This window comes from Sitodiplosis mosellana, unplaced genomic scaffold, assembly GCF_009176505.1.
Source record: "Sitodiplosis mosellana isolate CC-2019 unplaced genomic scaffold, AAFC_SMos_1.0 Smas_scaffold_1, whole genome shotgun sequence".
NCBI lineage: Eukaryota > Metazoa > Arthropoda > Insecta > Diptera > Cecidomyiidae > Sitodiplosis > Sitodiplosis mosellana.
Genome location: NW_022595244.1, coordinates 17,749,346 through 17,773,870, shown reverse-complemented (window position 1 = coordinate 17,773,870; position 24,525 = coordinate 17,749,346). Strand labels below are relative to the sequence as shown.

The window sequence follows — 24,525 nt, the reverse complement described above, 5'->3', positions numbered from 1 at the left end:
CCATGAGGGAAGCTATAACCGGGGAAAATATAACCGGTCACCCTTCAAGCCATTTGCTTGCTTTTATGATTTACGTTAAAAGTACTTACCTTCGGGTAAACTGCTGACACCTGATGAATCCAAATTATCATCGCATCTTGAGTATGTTTCCGAAATCGGTGTTAGGCAAGACATCGTCGAAACGGTCACATCAGGTGGCGTTAAAATGTGTGGCATTGGTTGCGGCTGCAGTGCTCTGCAATCCAAAGTATTGAGCAGAGGAATTGATGCCGAAATAGTTTGATTATTTCCATTATTCGAAAGTGTTTGTGTTGCACCAACTGAAGTGTGTGGTGCTAGTTGTATTAAGTTCCCATGTAGTCCATGTGTTTGATAATAGTTGCCCAATTGACTTGCAATATCTGGTACAACGTCATTTGTTTGAGTCGCTGTTATTGTAGCTGTCTGTAAGCCAGAGGATTTGGGCTCAAACGGAGCCAAAGTTGGAACGGTGTCTTCAATTTTGATCAGTGTCGGTGCTGGTTGAATTGGCAATGGAATCGTTGGGTTATGACTTGTCTTACGCTTATTACTACTATCAGATGCCAATGCTACCAGTCGAGTGCTATGTGTTTGTGTATGCTAAACAAAATGTAACAACAAACCAATATTTTATTGCGCTGCTTTGAGAATTAATTAATTAATTAATTATTTTTTTTTCCTGCTATTTCTACCTGATGCAATGTTGTACCGGCCGATAAATAATCAGATGCGCTGAATAATAACGGTGCCAATGGTGGTGGTTGCATTGATGGTGCGGCCGTGATTGGCGGCATTAATAAATGCTGAGTCGGCTGAATTGTAGTCTGTGGCTGAGTATATGTGGCTGGCCAGACGACTGCTTGTTGAAATGGTTCTGATGGATAAGAGATAAGAAGTTTATCTAGACCCATTTAAAATGCCACAATAGCATGCGTCACAGAACAGTTTTAGTCGATAAGCGATCCGAAATTAAAGGCCAATTTTTTTGTATGGTTTTGTTTGTTTGTTTGTTTTTGTGTGTGTAAAGCGGAAGTGAAAGGGATGAGCATTTTGTATGTTTGGGTTGTGTGTTTGTGTGTATTATATGTAAGCCATTAAAAATTACGAGCGTTTTGAAATAGTTTCAATTATACCGCAGCCAAGTATCGGAAAATAAAAAAGAAACAGAACAAAATAAACGCTATTAATAAAAAAAAATTGAAAAATAATCCAAAACCAATCATCAGAACTTTTTCACGAATGAATTAATTACATCAATCGTTTGATTCAAATAATTTAAAAGTAAAAAAGAAACACATTTTCATTCGTTACAAAAAATTACTCCATTAATTGGATCCATATCAAATAGAATTTAAAGTGTGTGTGTTTTTGTTGTTGTTAATGATTTGTGGTTTTCAATTTAAAAAAAAAAGTGTGTGCTAATTAAGCATATGGGTTAATCATGACATACCTATTGATGTGGCTGCTGTGGGGAAAAACAAAAACTGCCCACTGTTTGGATCGCGAAGCAGTTGAAAGGGTACGGGTGGCAACATCGATTCGACAGGCATGGGAGCTGTAATTGATACAAAAAAAAATCATTTTTAAAAAAACCTGCACTTTTGAAGCATCAAATAGCCATTATTTTCTAAATAGGATGTTTCCATTTTGCAGTGATTTTCCGTTTATACCAGAAATTATTCAATGAAATGGGATTTTCAAGATGGATTTTTAATGATATTACTTTCGAAAATTATTCATATCACAATGACTGCAATTCGTCGGAAATTGGCCAAATGACAACACGGATCAAGATTGATAGATCACAGTCAACGACATTAAAGAACATGATTAGATTCTGGTACAGAATGAACACAAAAAAAAACTCATCTTTTGCACTCTTCTGTCGAGTTTTTCTTTTCTTTTTGAAGTATTCAACACAAGGCACAAATATTAAATTACCGTAGAGACGCTGAGTGTATGAATAGAATGAATAGAGTACATTGAAACCAACCCACACTGTACAGTACACACTACATCATGTAGGGTGAGCTCATCGCATTTAGCGATTGCAATCAACTAAGAAATGCAGATAGATCGAGTTTGTGCTGGGGGAGAAGTCCCTTCTCGTCATCGATTCATTAAAATATGCTATGCTCTTCCTCATGCACATTTGTTCAATGTTCCATAATTCATTTGTGCCGCTCACGATTTCATCACCCTCGCTCTATTTATATTTACATTACTACTTTATATCGGCCCCTAAAAATGATGATTTTAATAATTCGAAGCAAAATTGCATTTGTTTAAAAAAATTGCTCGTTGTTAAACTGCTTTTGTGAAATCAAAGCAAAGCAACGGAATATGAATGGGAAAGTTTAGTGAAAAGTGCACTATTGTTCAACATTTTTTTTCGATTCATTTAGCATTCGGATATGAATGATTTCGAATACATTGTGCGCTTCAATTACGATAGTAACATAGTTTCAGCTCAAAATGCCGATCGAATATTGAATTTGAATCAAATTCGATTCAGTACTACTTCCTACAATTTCGGCACTATAGTTTTCATCATAAACATTCATTTATTAAAACATATGGTTTAAAATATTAAAATATTTCGAATTATTCCATCTAGAAAAACACGAACAAATTCGAAATATAACTGCCACAAGTTCGTAGCGTTTGTGCGTATTCTATTTCCTATTGGTAGTTTTAACGGAAGCTCTGCGTTGATTGGACGCAGGAGACATAGGCGGAGTGGAGGAGTGTTTTGTTACGTTTGTCCACGCCTCTCGCACTTCTCTCGTGACACTCTATTTCTACGCGTTCGTTTTTATTTTCGTTCGTATTTGATAGTAATCGTAAATTTATTCACGTTGTTAATTTATAGGCACTGTTTCAATGCAATCAACTTTTCTCCGAATGTTTATCAAGATGTTTCGTATGCGGCAAAAATGTTGAGTGTTTCTCTTTCTCTTCTTCAATAGATGAATTAATCCTATATATGCTTATAGGCATTCGATTTGTGTCAAGATTTTGTTTTTTTTTTTTTCTCGAATATAATATTAGTGAGGCTAGCTGACTGTATTGAGACCTTTCAAGAGGATGAACTTTTAAAAAAAAATTTTGTTTATAACGAACAAATCTAAGCTTGATTTTGTTTCTAATTAAAATGAATTTTAAGTAGTCCGCATGAGTTATACAGTAATTTGAGTGTAGCACATTTTATAGCCATATTTTAATGGTGATAATAAAACTTTTATGGTTCATACCGATGGAATACGAATAAGCATAGAAAAAAAACGGTGTTCATTATGAACGATAACCGGGCCTAAAGTTATTCTTTGTCGTCATCGTCGCCATCATCATACGAAATAATGCTATCTTTTTTGCATCTCCATACCAATCCACGCAAAGTGCTTAAAAGTGTGCATTAATATGCGAAAACTCTCATTGGCATAATAATTTGCAGGGTGAAGTGTTTGTGTAAATAATTTATACGTTTTAGTGTTTGTTTTCTATTCAATGTATTCGTAGATGCATTTAGTGTAGTAAAAATAAGAGTGTGAAATGAGGAAATATTCAGTTTTATATAATTTCAGCCGGATAGGAGACGAAACACCAACAATAGTAATAACATTGATGGCTTCATTTGAAGAATGGAGTTATTGAACGAACAAAATGCTTTGAATTGAAACATGTCTTCAACTATTTTACTTCTGAATACTTTCAATTAATAAATTGGTTGAAAAAAAAAAACAGATGAGTTTGAATTAATGGTGTATTTAGTTTGACAGCTTTCTATCGAATATGTTGGATCAAAAAAATGGACTTCTATGTGACTCACTTTTCCTTCTCCAAAATTGAACTGAACATTTCTTTTAAAAGTGATACAATAACTATAGCTTATTCTATAATCTATTGTAGATGTAAAATGATTTATATTTGCGCATTACAACTACGGTCTTAGGTAGCAAAACGAAAACCAGTTGTGTTTTTAAAGTATAATCATTGTACATGCAAAAGAATTCAGAGCTAAACTCTGAATGAATTAAATGCATTTTTGAGAAGTAAACACTCAGAACCGCTATATGATATTTGCAATCTTTACAATTGATTACATATAATGCACGTCAATTAGCATTGTCTAATAAGGAGATTATCTACTTTAGATGTATTGAACATTTGCAGATAATTTTTTTTTTAAATAATAACGAATCCAAAAAAAATGATCACGTACCTGGATATTGCCATAACGTAGGCGGAGTTCTGACTGCGTTTTGAACGTTCGATACACCCATGGAAACGGCAGCCGCAGTTGCAACATCTGAAGAAAAGGGAATCATGGTTGAATTCGTACCTGTGTAAAACATGTTTTGTTGAGTAAATGCTGATGTTGCGCCTCCTTTATGAGTGTTTGTGTGTATTTTTTTTTTGGTTCGTATTGTGATTGTTAATTAAGAGCCGGTTTGTGGTGAATGGTGTGTGTGTGTTTTTCGACAAATAAAATTTCGTACGAGATGAAATAAAAAGAAGAATACGAGAATGCATCGCATTGAATGTGAGTGCATAAGATGATCGCGCGACGATCAGAGGTGATTTTTAGTGAGCGTATGTAATGTGGTCATATTATTGTTAAGTCGAGCGTTCATGCGCAAAAGCCAGCAACGTGTACACCGTACAAACACGTTAGCGTGTTTCATTTGGTTCAAAATTCGATTAATGATAATTACACGTTTTCATTTGAAATTGAAGTTGCACGAGTGCGTGTTAAAGCGCATAAACATCAACATCACAACGCCATCCCATTTGAATTGAAAATGGTTTTAATTGCATTTTCATCGTTAATGTTCCGGTTAAATTTTCCGATGATTGTCCCAAATTTAGCAGCATTTTTCGTGTTCGTCATGTTAATGTTTATGTTGTGTGTACGTGAGTGTGTGTGTGGAGCCAACGGTCAATGGTTTTTGTGATGGTACCGAGAAATAAAAAAGAAACAGAAAATGAACAACAACAAAAAAATAACGAAATAAAAAAATAATGAAAGATAACAAGTTGAAATTATGTAAACGATAACAACGGAGGAGGCTCAATAAATGTCAATAAAATTAAAGCAGACACTTTATGTGGAGGACAAGCCAAAATCATAAAAGTCCAATGAAATAACTCAAAAACAAAGTATTTAAACGAAATAATTACTTCCATCTGAAATTATCGATGTAGATTCTGGTTTGCCTTTTTGATGGTTACAAATACCTGCATTTTCTCTCAATTATCATTTCAATCGACCATTCTTCAAGAGCATGAACCATTTTACAATATTTGTACATCTATACATAATCGTATATACAACGTTTTGTTTATCTACAGATTTGCTTATCACAAATTGATTGAAAAAAAAATTTCAATCAAAGAGGCTGTTGTCTTTTATACGTTCGTCTTCACAATGTTTGAGCTTACATTTGCATTTGACATTTAAGACAGAGATTACAACAGCCTTTTTAGATAAAGCGACGAAAGTTCAAACCATTTGAATAATTTATGAATGTAAAAATTAATTGATTTTACATGAATGTTGTTCACATTAAGCATGCAACGTTAACATTTAAGTAAGAATTATTTGACGTATTTATTCTTCTACTTTTGATTGAAAACAAAAATAGGCGAGTATAGAAAATTAAATCTAATTTGGTAGATGTGTGACTTTTATACAGGTTTATATTAGCACTCGCTCGTAACTGTGGTTTGTAAACATGATGAACATTTTCCACTTCGACTCAGTAAAGGCGATGAGGCATTATCAATCGAAATATCTATTTATAATCAAGGCTTTTAAAATGAGGTTCTTGTTGTTTTTTTTTTTTTTTGATTTTTTGTGGAAACATTTCAACATTATTTTTCGAATCATCACCATGGCATGGAAGAAGCATTCAGAAAACGATGTGTTCAGATGAATTTTAAGTAATCCAACGGAAAATGTGTATCAAATTATCTGTTTGGTCAAATATTCATGAGTCCACAGGAATGTGTTGATAGACTGATAAACCGTATTTTCAATGAAATTCGCCGGTAATAAATCTAAAAAAATTCAAGCTACATTAACAAAACGCAAAGTGACGACACGTTTTGACGAAATTTTTGGCGAACTCATGAACTAACGAAATTTCAATACAAAATGATACGAGAGTTCGTGGTGCTGCAAGCACTCAAAAGATATTTTGTACTGAAGTGTTGTCAGCTTGACAAAACGTATCATCTTTGGACAAGTAGAAAAGTTTCGAAAGTGTCGAAACGTTAATGAACGACGTAAAAACGCCATTAACAGTAAATATTTAATTGGAGCTAATTTATGCGCTTGTTTTTATTTGATATTTATTTATATGCTCGATGGAAGTTTGTCGGTTGTATGTATTCAATTATTAAATTATTCTACTTATCCACACGGTATTTGTTTCATTCGAAGAAATAAAAATGGCAGAAAAACTGCGTTATTATTATTGAATCGTAAAAACACAACTCATTTGCTGCATCCATATTCATCGGACAAGAAGCATTTAATTATGATATTTGACATAAAGAATATCAACGATTTTAGCGAATCGAGAGCTAACACAAGGCGCACATCAAGAACAATACATATTCAAATCTGATTGCAATAAGTGAGCATGCGATATATGAATAAATGTATGGAGCGAATTAAACCAAATAAAAAAATGTTACAAAGCAAATGTTGCATCCCAAGTTGGATAATCCAGAAATGAATAAATGCAACAGCGTTAAAGGCGCATAAGAAACGCTTATTAAAAATGCATTATTTATTAATTGTTCTACATTTATTATTATTATGATTTAATTTTTTGCGATGTAACAAAACTGATTGTTGGCGTCGTTTGATGTGCATCTCTCGAAGTGTCTCACATCACCATAATGTATTAATTCGCATAGAAAATCATTCATGGTACTTTGCACACTGCGATTGTATTTTTTTTTCTTTCTTTGTTCGCATTTTTCAGGCGTGGTCCAATCCAAAACTACCAATTCATTCTATTCATTTTCGAACGAAACATATTCCGAAGGGAAAGTGTGGCTATGCACGCTATTGCGTTTTTAAATTGCAATTAATCTTTTGTGAGCGCAATATCACGACACAACAATGAATATGCTCCGTAGTTCGGTATGGCAATTCGAAAATGTATCTAATGCGTTTCAAGGCAACAGAAAAAAAATGTAAGATTTTTCAGTGTTTGCCATTCGAAGTGCACATTCACAAATGGCTATAGAATAAGAGCCTGCAACTGGCAGCAAATGGCTCGAATATAGCAAATGTAATCAATCAACTAACGAGGCATTCAGATACAACAAGCTCACACGGTATTGGTAATAAATCGTGTATTGAAAAGAAGTCTAAACAAGAAAAATGACTTTTTTTTTTGTTACACACTTGCTTACAATTTATGAGGACGTGTGCGCCTGTGAAATTAAGATTAGATGGAGAATATGGGATGCATTCGGCACGCGAACCAAAATGAACAAAAATGTAAGAAAAGTGATAATTACGAAAACGAAAACGAAAACGGAATGAATACTACGAAAACAGCAGTGGAATCGAACATTTATCATGCTTTCATGATGAGCATGAGTTAATTCACTGCAAACGCTGCTCATGAATAATTGAATATTTGGACACTTCTTTTGCGATTCAGAATGTCACTTCGCTTCGAAGCGATTCTGTCAATCGATACATTTCAACGAGATTCAGAAATTGTTTCTGAACTTGCATTCTCATTCCATCGGAGAAAAAAATACCAAACAATGCATATTCTCTTCCAAAAATGTACAAACAGCGGCAAATGGCAGAGTTGCTGGCAAAAGTGCGGAATAACAAAATTGAGACAAAACGAAATTATGGGAAACGAGTGTGTGTGTGTAACACCTTTTAACGTAAATATTTACGAAAGCGATTATGAAGTATTAATATTTCGCCTGTGCACTGTGCGTATGAGCCCGAAAGTGTTGATATGCAGCATGTGAGAGGGATCCGTTATTATCTGCGGTTTCGTTATTCCTTCCGCTACGCGTGTGCTTATCGCAAACCGTCATGCACATGGAATAAAAAAAGCAGATGAACACAATTCGATGGCATCATCACCATCATCATCGTACATGACGACGATGCTTGTGCGGTTAAATTTCAAATTTAATTATTAGTCTGTGTTAGGATTTTTGTGTCAAGTAGACTAAATAACCTGCAAAATGCCTTTTGATAACATAAACGAGCCTCGTATGAACACATTGCCAGTCTCAACTAACACAGCTCTAATTGAAACTTTAATCCTTTTCCTCAACTCGTAATTGTAGTGGTGTTCGCGAGTTTTGATTTGTAATTTTGCTTTCACACATATATATTTTTTTTATTAGCACTGATTACTGTATATGCCATAACTTTGTCATATGGCTGCCTCGTACCGCTGCTTTATAAATGAATGCACGGATACGGCAACTGGAAACGAAGGCCAAAGAAGACAACGCCGAGAATATGATGCTGAATGTTTCGAAAATTGTAAAGTGTGGCACAAAGAGAAACACAGAAAAAGAAGAAAGAGAATACATCCCATCAAAAAGGCACAAAGATTCAAATGATTCAGAGAGAAGAAAAAAAAAACGAGGAAAACAAGTAAAACAACGTGTGCTGGCTGGTGTGAGATGAACCAAAGGCATTAAAAATGCATACACACGCTTACGTGGGCTATACATATACATACACGCCTGTAGTTCACATGAAGAATACCAAACAACGCGAAATTGAGAGAGAAATTGACGTTGATGGAAAAAAAAAATCTGGTTTTTGATGATTTTGGACAGTGCAAAAAGTATAGTTGAATGTGATAAGTAATGTTTTCATATAATGCACTGAATGCTGATAATGTCTACTATTCTTTTCAGAACTTCACAAAAACACACCGACTGAACCTGACTGGAGCACAGCGATATGAGTTGAACGTTGTGAATTGAATGCGCCGGTTATTGTTCGCTGCTCTCTCATATTTCTTTGTATTTAGCAAATATTGCTCGAAAAAAGCAAGAAGATACCCGTGCCCCATAGATGGGAATGAATGTGGGAAAAAGCATCAGAAAAAGGACAATTTGAACAGTAAACAAAAATCCTATTTCGTATTGAATTACAACTGTCAGTTTTGGATTTTTTTTGTAATTAGGGAGCACAAAACAGAAAGCAAATAATAATCCCAGCTACTTTAGTTAAGTACTTTTATTTTTCTCTCAAACGGGTTTGGTTGCTGTCTTTTATCTCCCTCTTTTCCCTGGCCACATATAAATTCTGATTAAGAGATTTTTCGGTTTTTATTTCCCTTTTCGTGAATTTTCAGTCAAACGAAGTGCACACGAGCTAATTTCCATGATCAGTTGACAAAAATCCATATTTGACCATTCGCTTAACATTTAAGGCGGCAACCGTTGCTAGCAAATAAATATATCTTATTCTAGTGAAATTTAATATGAAACACACTTTTCATTTAATTTCAGTTGGTGTGATCTTTGGCGTGGATCAATTTGAAAACGAAATTTCTCTAGACAGAATGTTTTGGGGTATTTCATGATGCGAAATTCAACAGTTTGAATGTGAACTAAATTGAATTGCATTTGAGAAGAATTTTTTTTTTGTTTCTTCTCATATAGGATTGGATACAAAAATTGATTTCTAACGTGTGGATACCGCAAACAAGTCGTGATCAATTACTTATCGCCTTCTTTAAAGTATCGAGAAAGAAAAAAACGTAAAGAATGAAAAACAAGAACTCACCCAAATCAGTGGCAATGCCTATATTGCCGAATCGGTTGATATCTTTCGTTTGATGTTGTTGCTGCTGTTGAGCATGTTCTTGAAGGCGTTGTCGTGCCACCGCTATCCCAACTGGAATCGCACCTGTAAAACCGAATCAAGATATATATATGAGTAAAGACATGATACAAGTGTCAGCATTGTGTAACCGTTTTTATGACATCGCAAAGTGAATCACAAGTGAATTGAATCTCGTTTTTTTTTGTTTGTGTTCATCATTTCTTTTATCAAGAAATATGCCAATAGCAACAGTGGCAGACTAACCCGATTGAACTGAATTATTGCTGGTGTGCTCCATGTTTGATGTGGCGGTCGATAGCGATACTGTTGACGAAGAAGACGTTTCAGTTGGCGATTTGATTTCACTTTTGACAATTGGCCGATTTGTGGCTATCGTTGTGTTTTGTTGCTCTTTTAATTGAACTGTAGTCGTCGACGGGAAATTATTTGATGTCGTCACTTCAGACACTTGACACGGTTCACGTTTTATCTGCGATAAAAATGGCAACGACGAAAAAAAAAGAGAATCATATTAAGTGAGCACTCACAGGAGATAAAAAGGCGGAATGAAATCAAAACAGTGGACAATTTTTTTTTCTGTTCCATCTGTAGAACAAACCTGTAAAAGTGATGAGTTATTCCATGAAATTGGGATGGTTCGACTGCAACCAGAAGTAATGTCGTGTACAGAATGGATGGTGTTTGTTGTTTTGGTATGAGGTGTACTGGCGGCTGATGTCGTTGTATGAGTTATGGGCAATGACGTTGTACCTAAATTTGAAACAATTTTGAAACAAACAACAGAAGAAGAAAAAAACACACAGAAGATGAGTCAAAGTCAATGCACAGGCAAAAAAAGCAGTCATTTACCATTGGTGAGCCGCGAGCTTGGCGATGTAGATACTGTTGTTTTTGTCGTGGTCGATTTTGGCGGCGAATAATATGGACAACTAAATCCATTAATTTGATTATTGCTATCGGTACTAGTTTTTTGCAAATACTGCTGTGATGACACCGAACTACCTGAACTGATATTCTCGCTTTTTATTGTAATACTATTGGTCGTCGTAATTGGCGGAACCTGTGAATACAAAGTGTGCATGTGTCGTGAACAAAATAAAAATCGATATCGAAGAATAACATTTCAAACAGTACAAATCCCCAGCATTATGACCGATTCCAAATATGTTTTCGGTATATGAAATCAAAGTTGCTGCATGTGGCATTTGGATAGGAATTTGCGTTGAAATGTGTATGTGTGTGTGTGTGTTTATTAAAAACTTACTTGAATATGAAGTGGTTCGAATACGTGCTGTTGATGGGTCGTTTGCCATCGGCCGAAACATGTTTCACTTTTTTTCGTCGTCGATATAGTACTGCCAAAAAGATCGGTTTGTGATTGTAAAAAGAGACTCTTTGCCTGCTTCACATGCACACAGATAGATGGAGAGAAAGAGAAAAAAACAGCAACAAAAGCAACGGTTTTATTAAAATGGATTTTGAAATGGTAAAGAGCAGGAAAAAATCATTATTATGTGAAGCGAGTTTTTATTGTTATTACATCGATATCAGATTAGCAATCAAAACCGCTCAATTTTATCAACAAAAAAAAGTTTAACGAATTTATTGAAACAATAGTGCTTTCTGACGGGCGATGCTTTCGCAAAAAGAAGAATTCTTGTTAGAAAAAAAATTGCTTGCATAATGCATATGCTGTGTAAAAGTGTTGCGCAGATAGTCAAATCCATGTAGCTTAACAGTTCAACTAAATTGCAACAGCGAACATCACTTGTTCCGAGCGTGGAGTGTGGCGCACACGAGAAAGAGAGAGAGAGAGAGGATGAAAAAAATGTGCGGTGAAGATGTTGTTGAAGGTAAATTTGTTAACGTTGAAACGTGCTTCATTTACGAATGACTAGAACGCATACACACTAGAGCAGTGTGCGAACGCAAACATATGCACACAATAATAATCATAAAATTTTATATACACAGTAACGTAAGCCCACGGGCCTGATGCACACTGAGCCAATTTTATGTACGAAAAAGCGTCCAGCTACGTTTGAGTTTGTTGGTGCAGGTTGCTTTTTAGCGCTCAGTCTTTTTTTTTTTGTTTATTCCGCTCTTTTTTTCACCACATCAAATTAAATGTGCAAATGAACTTGTCTAGACCACTTTATATCTCTGCTGGAGAGTGCGCACATTTGAACACATATCGTAACAGTTTTCAAAATGTTTTCAAAGATTATCAAAATTAACTGTAAATTTACAATGAAAAAAATGAAAAGATTTTTGACTTGCAGCGTACACATGTAATACACCTTATTTCACTATTACTGGGATGCGAATAATAATGTCGTGCTAAATCTGGATGCACTTTTTATAGTTCGGGCAAAATGAATAAGTTACGATTTTCGTAAGTTTTTTTTTTGTATTTGCGGGTGAATGAATTTACATTGTTAAATAGAATTTACAGGGTTGACTCTGAGCAATTTATGGGAAAGCTGAATAAATATTCAATTACAGATGCATTTAATGAATTCTTTGGAAATATGCAAATTGCGAAAAAAGAAAGTCGTTTCATTAACGTGGGTGACGAAGGAAACCTGACTGGCTCATGGCTCTTATCTTACAGTTCGTTGGCTATGTTTTCATTAAGTTGGGAATTATGCATGGAGCGGAACTGGTTCATCTCTCAAGATAATGAAATTGATAGTGGTGCATTCAATGTGGTTTCATTCTCCTTTTTTTTTACAATTATCAAACCTTTTTTAGCGTATTTTATTGTCGTCTAATAGAAATTTGAATGGAAAAAAAATCAGCATAATCATAAATAGATGCACAATGCAAATTAAAAGCGTAATCTTTCTTTTGTTCTGTGATCACCGAAGCCCATACGGAATATATTAAGTAATCCGCATTCAATGTTCCACTAAAAGCCATCGTGAGTGCACATCATGAATAAGAGTGCCGATGCGAATACCTCCACTTGAGCTTTAATAGTAGTCGTCATCATTTATCCAGACAATAAATTTACCATGCTAGCAGTCAGCTAATTACCCTTTCCCACATGAAACTTGCATATTGGCTCTTTGCAAGCACATTTAACAAATTTAACTCAGTTAAACGGCTGAGAAGTGGTGTCCATTGAAGTTTATCAAATATTTGTAAAGACTTACTGTTTTTTTGCACTTAACCATTATTATGCACAATTAATATAATGAAATAAAAAAAAGCTACTCCTGAAGGATTTTTCCAATGATGTGGATTTGGATTAAAGCTGTTACATTAAGCGCTAGAAGCTAGGGCAGTTTTGTTTATGCATTTTTGTTTTTTTTTTCGCTTAGAGAATGTGCTTAATTCCATTCAAACTGCACCTTTAATTGAGTTGAAAAATTATTCTAACCCATGAAATCAATTTATACTTTGAATTAGATTATAAATGCGAAAATTAATCTATTCATTATGGCTCCAACCCATTTTAACATTAATACATTTAACACATTTGCAATGGCATGGTTATTTTGAATGAATATCTTATCACCATCATGAAAATACGAAACTTTTTCCATCAGTAAAAACTTGTTGTTTTGAATTGCATGTTTATTGCCATACGGTCAAAATGTAGTATTCAATTCAGTTTTGCATTGGATTGCAATCGGCGCATTCATATAGGCAAACGTTCACTGTGCAATCACCGATGATAATTTATTATTTATTAGGACTAACCACATTGTTTGCTCCATGCATAGAGGCAATAATACACTTCAAAGATGCGAGTATATCACATCTATCTTTATTCTATGATTTATTATCGAAACTCAAACTGAATAATTGATTTATCACGACGGGACCGGTTGTGCAAATACTCACTTGGCTAAACTGGGCAGCTGCAGCAGCGGCTTGGAAATTTTTTGCCACAAAATCCAACGATGAGACCGGTAAATATGGAGCACTGACGGGTGGTGTACTGTAACCTCTTGTGGCCAGTAACGAATCGGTCACTGAAAAATGAGAAAAAAAAATATTTTTTTTTTAGTAAACCGAATTGGTGAGAACATGTTTTGTTTGTTTACGAAGAATAATCGCTTCAAAATTATAATTCCATGGGCAGCAATAGCAGTCATTCTGCAACTGAATTTGCGCAGGCAAAAGGTAGAAGTTGTTTTGTTAGTTTTCAACTACAAGCAATTATTCTACAGTCGGACTGATTAATATTCTCTTTGAGTAAAGCAGTAAAATATGTAACTCGTGGCATTAAAGTGAAGAAAAAGGAATAATATCTATTGCATCCAAAGCCGATATTAATACCCGCCTAATTGTTCCCATTGCTTCTCACATCATAACATGATCATTCCTGCCATTATTTTAATTATAATATTCTAGTTAAGAAAAAGAAACGAATTTGTCCTCATTTTATCATTGCATTTATTCATAACAATGATAGTAGTTTAGTCTTCCACTGCAAGTGTGCTTGAGTCATCTTGCACTTCACACGTAGCATGCATTCGCCATATAAATATGAGCGATGCGATTTTACCTACTTAGAGTTTCTGCCAACGTTTTGTAAACGCACGAACAAATTGCTGAACACATGGGTTTGTTGTAGTTGTACGTGAAGAAAATGCTTAATTATGTTGTGCGCGCGGCTCGACCACGTAGTCGAAGAGCAGTAAAACTGCATCTGGCTTTTCAATAAATGCAAAACAGTGAGCTTGAGATTCATGTATTATACAATTGGAAATTTTGACGAATTAATATGCAAAATAGCAATAAATTTGAATTTGCATTTTGAAAAGTATGAACAGAAATACAAATAATTTTTTGAAACTCGAATCGCACGTGCAGCATTAGCCAGTCATTTGATTTTATTAAGCGTATGCATTGTGTACACCTATTGAAATGTACAAAACCCTTCAGCTTTCGAAGATCAACAATCAATGTGCTGTAGCTGAGGCGAGTAAATACAAATGCATGCACTTAAATGAGCAAACAGCATCAATACGCTCAAAGATTTGTCATGTATCGGTATAAATTTTTTCACCAAACATTTTCAGTCCATTTCGTATGTAAATAACATTTTGTTTGGCGAACCTGTTTAAATTCTGGGCAAAATTGATTCAAAAGATAAATAAATGCAAAATGTGTTTTTTTCTCGTTCTCTCATCACAAATTTAAATTCTATTGAAACTCTCGAAAAAGCATGCACGCGCCAAATTAATCCAATAAAATCAAATGATTGACACGAACAACCACTGGAATTGCTACGCTAGACTCTCCCTACGGTTTTGGCGTTTTTGGATAGTTTTCCGCCGATGACTTCATTCAGCCGCATATGAATGCGAAATGTCAATCGGTTGGCGGCGACGCTTCAATACGACGAATTCATGTGAATGGAACCCAACAATCGAAGCATAAGTTAACAAATAACAGAAAATCAAACAATTCGAAATGTTTTTATGTGTTCAGCATCAGTGAGCTTAAATGCAATTATAGCAAATATTCATTTTATTACACATTGTTATTATCCGACGAAGACAAAATAATCGCAGTAAGTTTTTCGAAAAGCCCCAACTTCATTGTTCCCGGCGAAAAAGTTTTTTAGCGACAGAAATACGCTACAATAACCACATTGAGATGCGACGCAGCGAACGTAGCGCCCGCCATCAGACACACGTAATAAAGTTTGTGGAAATTGGTAGGAAGAATTGAAAATTTGCTGTGAATTTTATGCAGACACATTATTTGGCACTCACGTCCTTAACAGACAGTAACAACTTGAAATCTAATGAATAAAGCACTGCAAAAAAGGTTCCTATATTTTGAGATTTAATCCTCGATTTCTTTTTTCGTCTTAAGCTTATACTTGATGCGAATGAACAAGACTTTCGGCGAGTGCCTTTGTGTGAAGAGTGTTTTAAATCGATTCTAATAAGAGTACGGAGCTCAACGAAGCTCTACATTTTCTGCGCTGTTTTGAAATTCCTTTCTCATATTCGTATTATCGACTTCTTTACTATTATGAGATATTTTCTCATTCTATTCATTGCTCTTCTCACAGTCCATCACTTTTCAAAAATTTGCTCATTTTTCTGTAGTTTGCGATTGATCTGCAACTTTGTTTCTAAAATGAAATGAAACACTTTCGGATAATTGTGTTATTTCTTATAATAGGATTCGCAAGTGCGTCTCTTTTTTTTCTCTTTCAAAATAATGAAAATAAAGAGTATGGTAAGTTGTTTTCCCCCGACTTATTTGCAATAAAATTGAGCCAACAACAACCGAACATCGACGGCACGCATAAAATTTCGATGTAACACTCGTTTCTATTCCACGCCCATATAATATTTGCAATTCATCCATCTATCTATCTTGTAGAAACGCAAAATGCAGCAAGCGGTACATTGCCATTAATATAGGCTTCGGGCTGTGTATAGTATATGATTGCATTAATTTCTTTTTCGCATAGCATTCATTAGACATTGTATGCAGATACACATGCTGTTCCATGTATGGTGGAAAGAGAAAGAGATTTGATCTGCAACGTTGCATGCATACAATACACGATGACGCACACATACACAGACACGGACATGGACACGGCTACGCAAACATATAAAACCCATTGCATTTGTATTCGTTGCCAATGTCAGAGACTAGAATTAATGAAATTCCAGCTGCATGAAGGGTTCGCCGAATCCATGGCTTAGTCTCTGTCTTCGCAAACACTGCCTACAGTTGAGCTCTGCTGGAAACACACGTTTCCACCGTTCTTCGTACTCGGAATTCGTACACATCGATCAATTATGCTTGGAACAAATCTACGCGGTTGAAACAAGGCACCGAGCACCGAAAAGACGACGACGACGACGACGACGACTACGACTACTCAACGTAATGGTGCGGAGTGGCTGACTCGATGCGAGTATGAGTAGATAAATTACATATTTTTTATGAAGCTAAAACTCATTTCCTGTTCACGAGCGATACTTATCTGCGTGCGGGCAAGCATTTTAAAGGCATATAAACGAACGAAAATATTATCACCCAATGGAAAACTTTATGCATATATTCGGTTACCGATTGACTTTTGGCTCTCTCTCTCTCTCTCCCGTTCTCTCCCTTCCTCTCCCTTCGTCTCTTCCTGTCGTGTGTCGTGCGGTTTGGTACCATACATTCAAATTCGCATTCACACAACTAACACAAGAATGCAAATTTTCGCAGAAGGCTTTGCCCAAAATCACATTTTACTTCATTGCTTTTCGTTCTGTCAATGGCATCCTCATTATGACTGCTGTAAGTATTCAGACACATACTTCCAGAGAAAAATCCATTTTTTTACACTTTCTGTTGGTACGAGTAGCATTGAACTTTTGCTTTGCTAAACACAAGCTCACACATACAAGCATACACACACACATTCAAATATGTCGGGAAATATCAAAGATATTTTATTTCAGCTTGAAATTCGCTCGTCCTCTTCGTTCGACCGATGAAGGCGTGATTAATCATAGCGGCATTTAAATCCGATAATTAGCTCGCTTAACCATATTGCAGAAAAAAAATGAAATTGCCGAGAATACATAGTGTTGTCTCTCTGATAGGATCTCGAAAAGGGGGAATATGGTAGGTTGTGACATTTTCGGTTGTTTGCGATACAAACATGTACATAGTGTTTGTACAAGGGCTATATTTTTGCAGTCTCTATCATTTTCGTGATATTGAGTTTAAAATGCAAGAAAAAATCATTAAAATTTTACCATACAAGTTGTGTTACTTGGCATATTATTCTCGTAGCCCTGAGCAAATTACAAATTTTGAATTCACGTCTGCTAAATGTCGCATGTTGGACTTGTGTAATTTGCCGCGAAATATACGGCTAATTGAAGAACTAATTATGCGACAAATTTCAGATGAAATTGGAAGCTATCAACGAAAATGGAAACTTTGTAAAATGTTTTGTTAAATTGCCTCGCATCTTTTCGCTGAACAAGATTTGCGGCTTAAAAACGAAAAATATTCGCCTTTGGTGTTCATTAATGTTTAAACATTTGGAGAGATAGTATTACGTAATGCATATTCATCATTCATTATCAAAACACAGCGTTAAGAATGGCATTCGTTTAAATTAACCGGAAATGCTAGAAGAATCAAGCCGCTGATTCTTTCTAATCTCTGAAAAAATGTTCTCAAAACAGAATTGCAAATTGGTTATATCTCGAAAATTTATTGATAAAAGCAAGTTTTTTTTTTTAGGTCGATGTCGAAAGTAGGAGTGCCACATTCCGTAGTGTATGACCGAATACATTGGTATTAAATCATTTTCCATTTGTTAAGAACATGTATTTGAATTTGTCTGATAAATCAAACAAATATTTTCAATCTCTTGCGTCGAGGTTCACGAATTAAGCATTCAAATTGTTCAATCACACCAAAAAAAATATATATTTGCAAAACATTGACACATTTAATTCATCGCTAATTTACTCAAATTTATGCCATGTTATGTTTGCCAACTCTGTATACAGTATACACAAACCCATCATTTTGCTTTAACAATAGAGATAAATTCAAACTAAATTGTATCCACAATTGTCAAAATTTTCAAATTAATTGGTTTTAGTTGGGATTGCAAACAACAATCATCAGGCTTATGTAATGCACCGTGTGCATTTGCATCGAATATCTGCCACATTGAAATCATGATTAAATACGTTGTGCATTTTATATAGCAGCATTGAAATACATAGCAGCAAATTTAAATTGGGCCACACGAATTTACATAAGCCATTTTATCGATTTTTCAACTCGGGCTTTATATAACAGGACCGAAAGAGAATCGATTCACTTTGTTTGGGAATTATGCAAAACCTGCATGAAATGGAAAATTTGAAATCAAATGTAGGTCATAATAAATTCTATTCGGAAAGAATCGTAAAAAGGTTGATTTCATTTGTACGAAATGGCAAAAGGAATATTGACATTATTTATTTATACTCAACGAGTGTTTTCCATGTGCAAGTTGGAAAAAGTTTGTAAGTGGTTTTTTTATGAAAAACGAAACTTTTCCATCAACCTCATCTGTTTGGTGGTTTTTGTGCTTTAATTCTTTGCTCGTTATAGAAATATAGTTGGAACCAAATATTGTATTTCATGTGAATTCATTAAATTATGCAAAGGGGGAAAGTTCGACAACATCCAAAATATATTATGAAAGTAACAACAACAACTAATGTTTGAATTAGTAAAATTCTATCCATTCAAATTTTTATTAATGCTTGGAGCATTATCGTCACAGCTTCACCTTCGGTATCTAGAACTTTTGCAAGTGGTTGTACTTTTAGTATGTTTTTCCGATGCAGTAGCAGTCTGGCATATGTGCATCGCCGAGGGCGAGCCAAATTTAATTTGCACCCCTAACACTTCCATTTACAGCAACATTTCAGTTTGTTTGGTGCTACGAAGTCGGAAGTTGTGTAGAGAACGTTATTCGTCATTCCATTCTGGATTATTCCATCCGAAATTCAAATTCAAAATCCGTATAGAGTCATGTTGGAGACGGAGCTAATGAGAGGATAAGCAAAGAAAACAAAAGCAAAATGAAACTCACCTTGACCGTTAGTATAAAAATCAAAAGCGGATACGCGTCCACTGCTAGCAGCACTAGACGGTGTTTGAGGCAATTGACCATTGGTTGTGGAGGAGAGTGTTGGCGAACCGGGCCATAGGCTCGATGTGAGAGCGCTTGTTTGGTTCAAAAAAAGATCGGTTGTGTTTAGATTACTGCCACCAAAAGCGCTGGTATGCAACGCAGCCAAATGCTGGAAATGTGAGTATGGCGAAAAGTACGACGGAAATGGAGTGTTTGGATGCGGCGCCAAATGTGGTACAGCAGTTGGTTGTTGGTTGTTTGAATGTGGATGCGAATTGTGGTGATGCTGCGTTTGTGAACCAGCTGGTCCCATGTAACGCCGTTCTTCACTTGTTCCCAACATTCCAAGTCTAATGAACACATCGCAAACATAAGACGAAACGAAAAGAAAGAGACAAAAAGAAAATACGAAATGAAATAAATAAAATTTAATTTTTAAATCAAATAAATTGTTAAAAATCCACTTGAAATTTGAACTTATGAAATAAATCTTAAAATAAGAATGGATTGAAAACTAATGATAATTTAAAAACTACTGATGGCATACAAATCAAAATCTCATTGAAAATAATTTCATCTTAAATGAAGGCGCATTTTATCGGCTTAGGTTTCCCATTCAATAAAATAGAAGAAAAAAAAAACAACCGTTGGTTAACCAAATAATTAGCATTGAATTTGAGTCTATCTTTTTTTTCGACAACGTGAGCCGATCAAACTGATTGCATAAAATTTGAATTTTGACCACGTTACCAATGAACAAAGACGCAGCGCAGTGTATTCGCTCGGGCATTAATTTCATTTTAACTCCATTGCACCGTACCGAAAGAAGTGCGGCAATGTTTTGCCATCATGGGAAGCATACTGTTTGACACGTGACTGAATGTATGCTACCTATCAATTGCATTGTTATTTTACAATTATTTGTTGCATGTACACGAGATGGTTATTGAAATATTTTGCCTGAGCAAGGAACCCCAATCTTTCATTTGTTCGTTTGTTCGTTCGTCGGTGGGTAGCATGCACAATTTTGCCTTGAGTTACGTGTGCGTTGTACAAATGAGTGAAGTGGATTTAATGAATGATTGTGTGTGTGTGTGTATGTGCTAAATTGGAACAAACCAGTACTACTGTAACAAGATGAAAAATCCTCAAACGTGAATGTAATGTAGAAAAGGCTATAATTGTATTTAAACACCGGTGCCAGTGCCAACTGCAACCGTGTGTGCCGTGCATACGCTCTCATTTAAGCGATTAATGACAATTGGACAAGTGATAAATTCAGCTGATGAATAATCATATCAACCAGAACCTAGGACTATTCATCGCCGAATTTTGAACTCATATTCGTTAGCAGGTTACATTTAATACTAGTGAGATAGTCATTTATTTCGAATGACGAAAAGAAAAAGTGCACTTTTTGCAGCGCCAATGAGAAACAAATAAGAATTCAAAAAATTGAGAGAGGAAAGAACGTTTCGGTGCGATTCATCTGTCGGTTCTTGGTATTCGTAATTTATGCACAAATTATATAGGTTTTATTTGTATATTCTGCGGAATGACAATACAAACCAAACTAAAAACTTTCTTCGGTACGAAAAAGAAACGACGAAACGAAACAGAAACCACAAATGAGCAAACGTAAATGGAAAGATGATGAGATAGAGCAAAGAGAACCGGTTCGGTTTGTGATGTTAATGGCAATAAGGAACCAAAAAGGCAACACGAAACCAATTTCAAAGGAACACAACGTAAGTTTTGAATCAAGTTTTGCTCGAACATCAGTTCGATCTTCTTCTTTTTTTTCGGTATAGAATCACAACGGTGCTAGTCAGTCATAGCCATTTCATCTGAACTTTGTCTATTCGGCGTACATGTGTATGTGTAGAAACAAAGCGCTACGATTTTAAGTTGTACTAATACTTGGATAATTCACGGTATTTCGTATTCATAATATGCATTGAGCAAGTAACCTATGTGGTATTTTCTTGATATCGTTGCGGAAAAAGTGTCAAAACCAATGGATCCGCACTGTGAACGAAAGGAGATGTTTTTTTCTTCTTCAGCTATTTTCTTTCGTTGCTGCTATATTCGATTCTTTGCCTCGACTACATTGATGAGAATATACATAAGTACAATGCTAATAATATTATAACGATATGGTTATTGGTTATGGCTTTTGGCAATATTGTGTTGAGCCATAAAAATAGATATTTCTGCCTTTTCAGCAACGAATCTCGCTGTGTGTGTGTGTTTTGCTTTTTTCCTTTTTATCGCACAGCGAGTCAAGTCTTGGCATTTTTTTTCTCCGTGTAGCAGTTTGACTGCTCGAAATACTCTTATCCAATCATGCATGAAAAGACGGAAAAAGGTCGATTTCCAATTTGAAGTCTTTTTTTTTCTATTTTCCATTTCATTTTGCATTTTGCTTCTTTTGTACTATTGAGCTTGAATGCATGCATGCATACTGCATAATCTATGTCCCTTATACGCTCTATTACGCTCTGGACATATATTCAATGAATGTTTCAAATGATTACTGAATATCTGTTGCTGAAATTTAAGTTCATAAGCGACAAAACTACAGTTGATGTTAATATAGTTGTTTTCACCTTAGATGATTCGAAAAAGTAATGACTAAGTAGTAATTTTTTTTCCTTGTTTAATGTAATATTTGGAATTAACTCACTCAATTCCAAATTAAGCGAGTTTTTTTAAAGTTAACAAATATATTAACTGGCCATTTCTTCACGGCTTTCAACTGATCAGTTTGGCGTGAGAACTTTTATTTAATCCCTCACCTTCATTTTCCTGTGGTTGGTCGTAGTACAAAATACAATCAAAGCCATTAATGTTTCAGAAAAAGAAAAAAAAAACTTGAAACGATTGTTTCACATTGAAATGACTTTAAGCCACTTCTGCTCAACAATTCATGACAATATTCGATTTCATCCGAAATGTTCGCAATCGTCGAAAAATGACTGACAAATATGACGAAATCCCATTCTGCTATCATTAAATGGCATATTCAAAATACGAATACATTTTGGGAAAAATTGATCGTTTGAAATATCTACGCGAATATAAAGCAAAGGAAATCACCAAACTTTAGCTCGTTCTCAAAGAGCAACGGTTGTTCAGCCACCATATATGTGTAGTACATAAATTAGAACTGAAAAGGCCAATTAATAGATTACTGAGAATGTGATCCCATGCTATAATAACGAATGTCAAAGAGAGTCAATCTTCTAATTTACTGTCCGATTACTAGAAATTAATTGGTGATATTCATTAGATATATCCAACGGCAAACCGATATAAATGATCATTTCATAAGGCAATAATTTTAAATGAATTTTTGTTATTGCGACAGTTTTAAGCACATCATTTCTCTCTATTTTCAATGGCAACTATACTTTTCTATGGCGAATTTTCGTCTTGATTTTCGTGTATGTAACACTGTCTTGATGCAGAATCAAAACTCAATCAAATAAATACCCTCTATGCGGTCTTTGAATCAGATCAATCCTGTGACTTATTGTACAAATAATGAAATTCAATTTGACAGCAACGAAACATGTGTGTTTTGAAAGGATTCACTGAAATATTTTGATTTGACTATTTGCTTCAACTGTTTTGTTTAAATTCCTCATTGATTATTATTAGGGAACGAGTATTTACACACAAAGAAAAACTCTGCTTAATTTCATCACAAATATTTACAAAAATCGTTTCGATCTGAAATTTGTGAATGTGTATCCACAGAAAGAAAAATAACGCGTACAGAATGAACAGTTTGACACTGAAATTATTGTTTGTAGTTTTATTAAACAAGTTGGTTATTCATTGAAAGCATTCCTTTTGTGTCGTGTTCCGTTCAATTAACACGTACGGCTCGTGAGAATTCGCTGCAAGCTTTCATCATGACTACAACTCAGTTAAGGAGAATATATGGAAGTTCGAATCGTTTGTGTGTGTGTGCTTGTGCAATGGTCCCTGAAAAATGTGTAACGTATGGAAAACACCAATAAATTTATGGCACAATCAGGAATGTGAGTGAACCCATAAAATTTTTTGACAAACAATTGATGTAACAGTTCGCTTATGTTTTCCCTCTCTTGATTTACCAATACTCTTGATATGGATTCATTCAGTAATGCATATACCGAAATCATTCAATTTATTGAAAGGAGCCAGCTCAAATTTAATGCTGTTTTTAATACAATCTAAGAGTGTGATTGCGTCTCTCGTCATAAATACGGTAAATGACACAATATGCAAGCTTGAATGAGACAAAACATGCGAGTTTTTAATCAAATTGGAAGCCAAATAGTTTGTAGTCATTCTGCATTAGACAGCTTTTAAAAGGGTCTGCGTGCTGGAATGCTTTTTTTCTTAATTTCGTGTAAAGTGGATTCGATTTCTTTGTGACTGACTGAAAGACGAAAACCCATAGAAATTTTTTTTAGATCGACTGCCGTAAACGATTCACAAATCGCATGCAAACGATTGACTGAGTCGAATGTAAGAGTAGCTGAACAGAAATAACAAAATTATACTGTTTTGAATGAGAAACGCGGCAATATGGTATAAATTATGTTTTCTCTTTCTCTTGCCTCCTTCTTCTTCGATCGCCGTCTTTCGAGAGTCGTAAAAAAACTATCATAAATTTAAATTTAAATTATAAAAAGCGAACGCGCCGCGATGCGGCCAGAACAATGAGAAAGAACGGAGCAACAGAGACAGAGATAGGGAGCAAAGCCGCTCAAGTCCAGTATAAAATAAGATACAACAACAGCTACAGAGAATAAAAATCGTTCGTTCTCTCGACGGTCGACAATGTATAAGAGGCGATGTTTGGTGCTAAAAGAAACGATACGCTAAACGAGTTTCATATCGCATGTGTAGATCGAACATATACATATATGTATCCTATAGTCTCTCATTCTATCTCTGTTTGTCCCTCGAACGCAACTCAACTCAAGTCAACTCGAATTTAAAAAAAAAATGCCAA

At 35.0% G+C, this 24,525-nt stretch overlaps 1 protein-coding gene across 12 annotated transcripts in view; it reads right to left on the bottom strand.

Annotated features, from left to right (window-relative positions):
- Positions 1-24,525, bottom strand: part of LOC129580406 (protein winged eye) — a 74,242-nt gene that overhangs the window by 6,702 nt on the left and 43,015 nt on the right. For 3 of the 12 annotated variants that reach the window (XM_055470798.1, XM_055470853.1, XM_055470809.1), the window contains 11 exons: positions 19,473-19,864; positions 13,736-13,866; positions 11,148-11,285; positions 10,733-10,943; positions 10,482-10,633; positions 10,127-10,352; positions 9,824-9,946; positions 4,244-4,408; positions 1,473-1,576; positions 714-929; positions 90-621 (listed from right to left, as the gene is read on the bottom strand). In XM_055470798.1, coding sequence (XP_055326773.1) covers positions 90-621; positions 714-929; positions 1,473-1,576; positions 4,244-4,408; positions 9,824-9,946; positions 10,127-10,352; positions 10,482-10,633; positions 10,733-10,943; positions 11,148-11,285; positions 13,736-13,866; positions 19,473-19,857 — 2,383 coding nt within the window. In that variant the 5' untranslated portion in view covers positions 19,858-19,864. Of the gene's footprint in view, positions 1-89; positions 622-713; positions 930-1,471; positions 1,577-4,243; positions 4,409-9,823; positions 9,947-10,126; positions 10,353-10,481; positions 10,634-10,732; positions 10,944-11,147; positions 11,286-13,735; positions 13,867-19,472; positions 19,865-24,525 lie in introns of all 12 variants that reach the window. The other 9 variants (XM_055470827.1, XM_055470836.1, XM_055470862.1 and 6 more) reach the window with 9 other exon arrangements.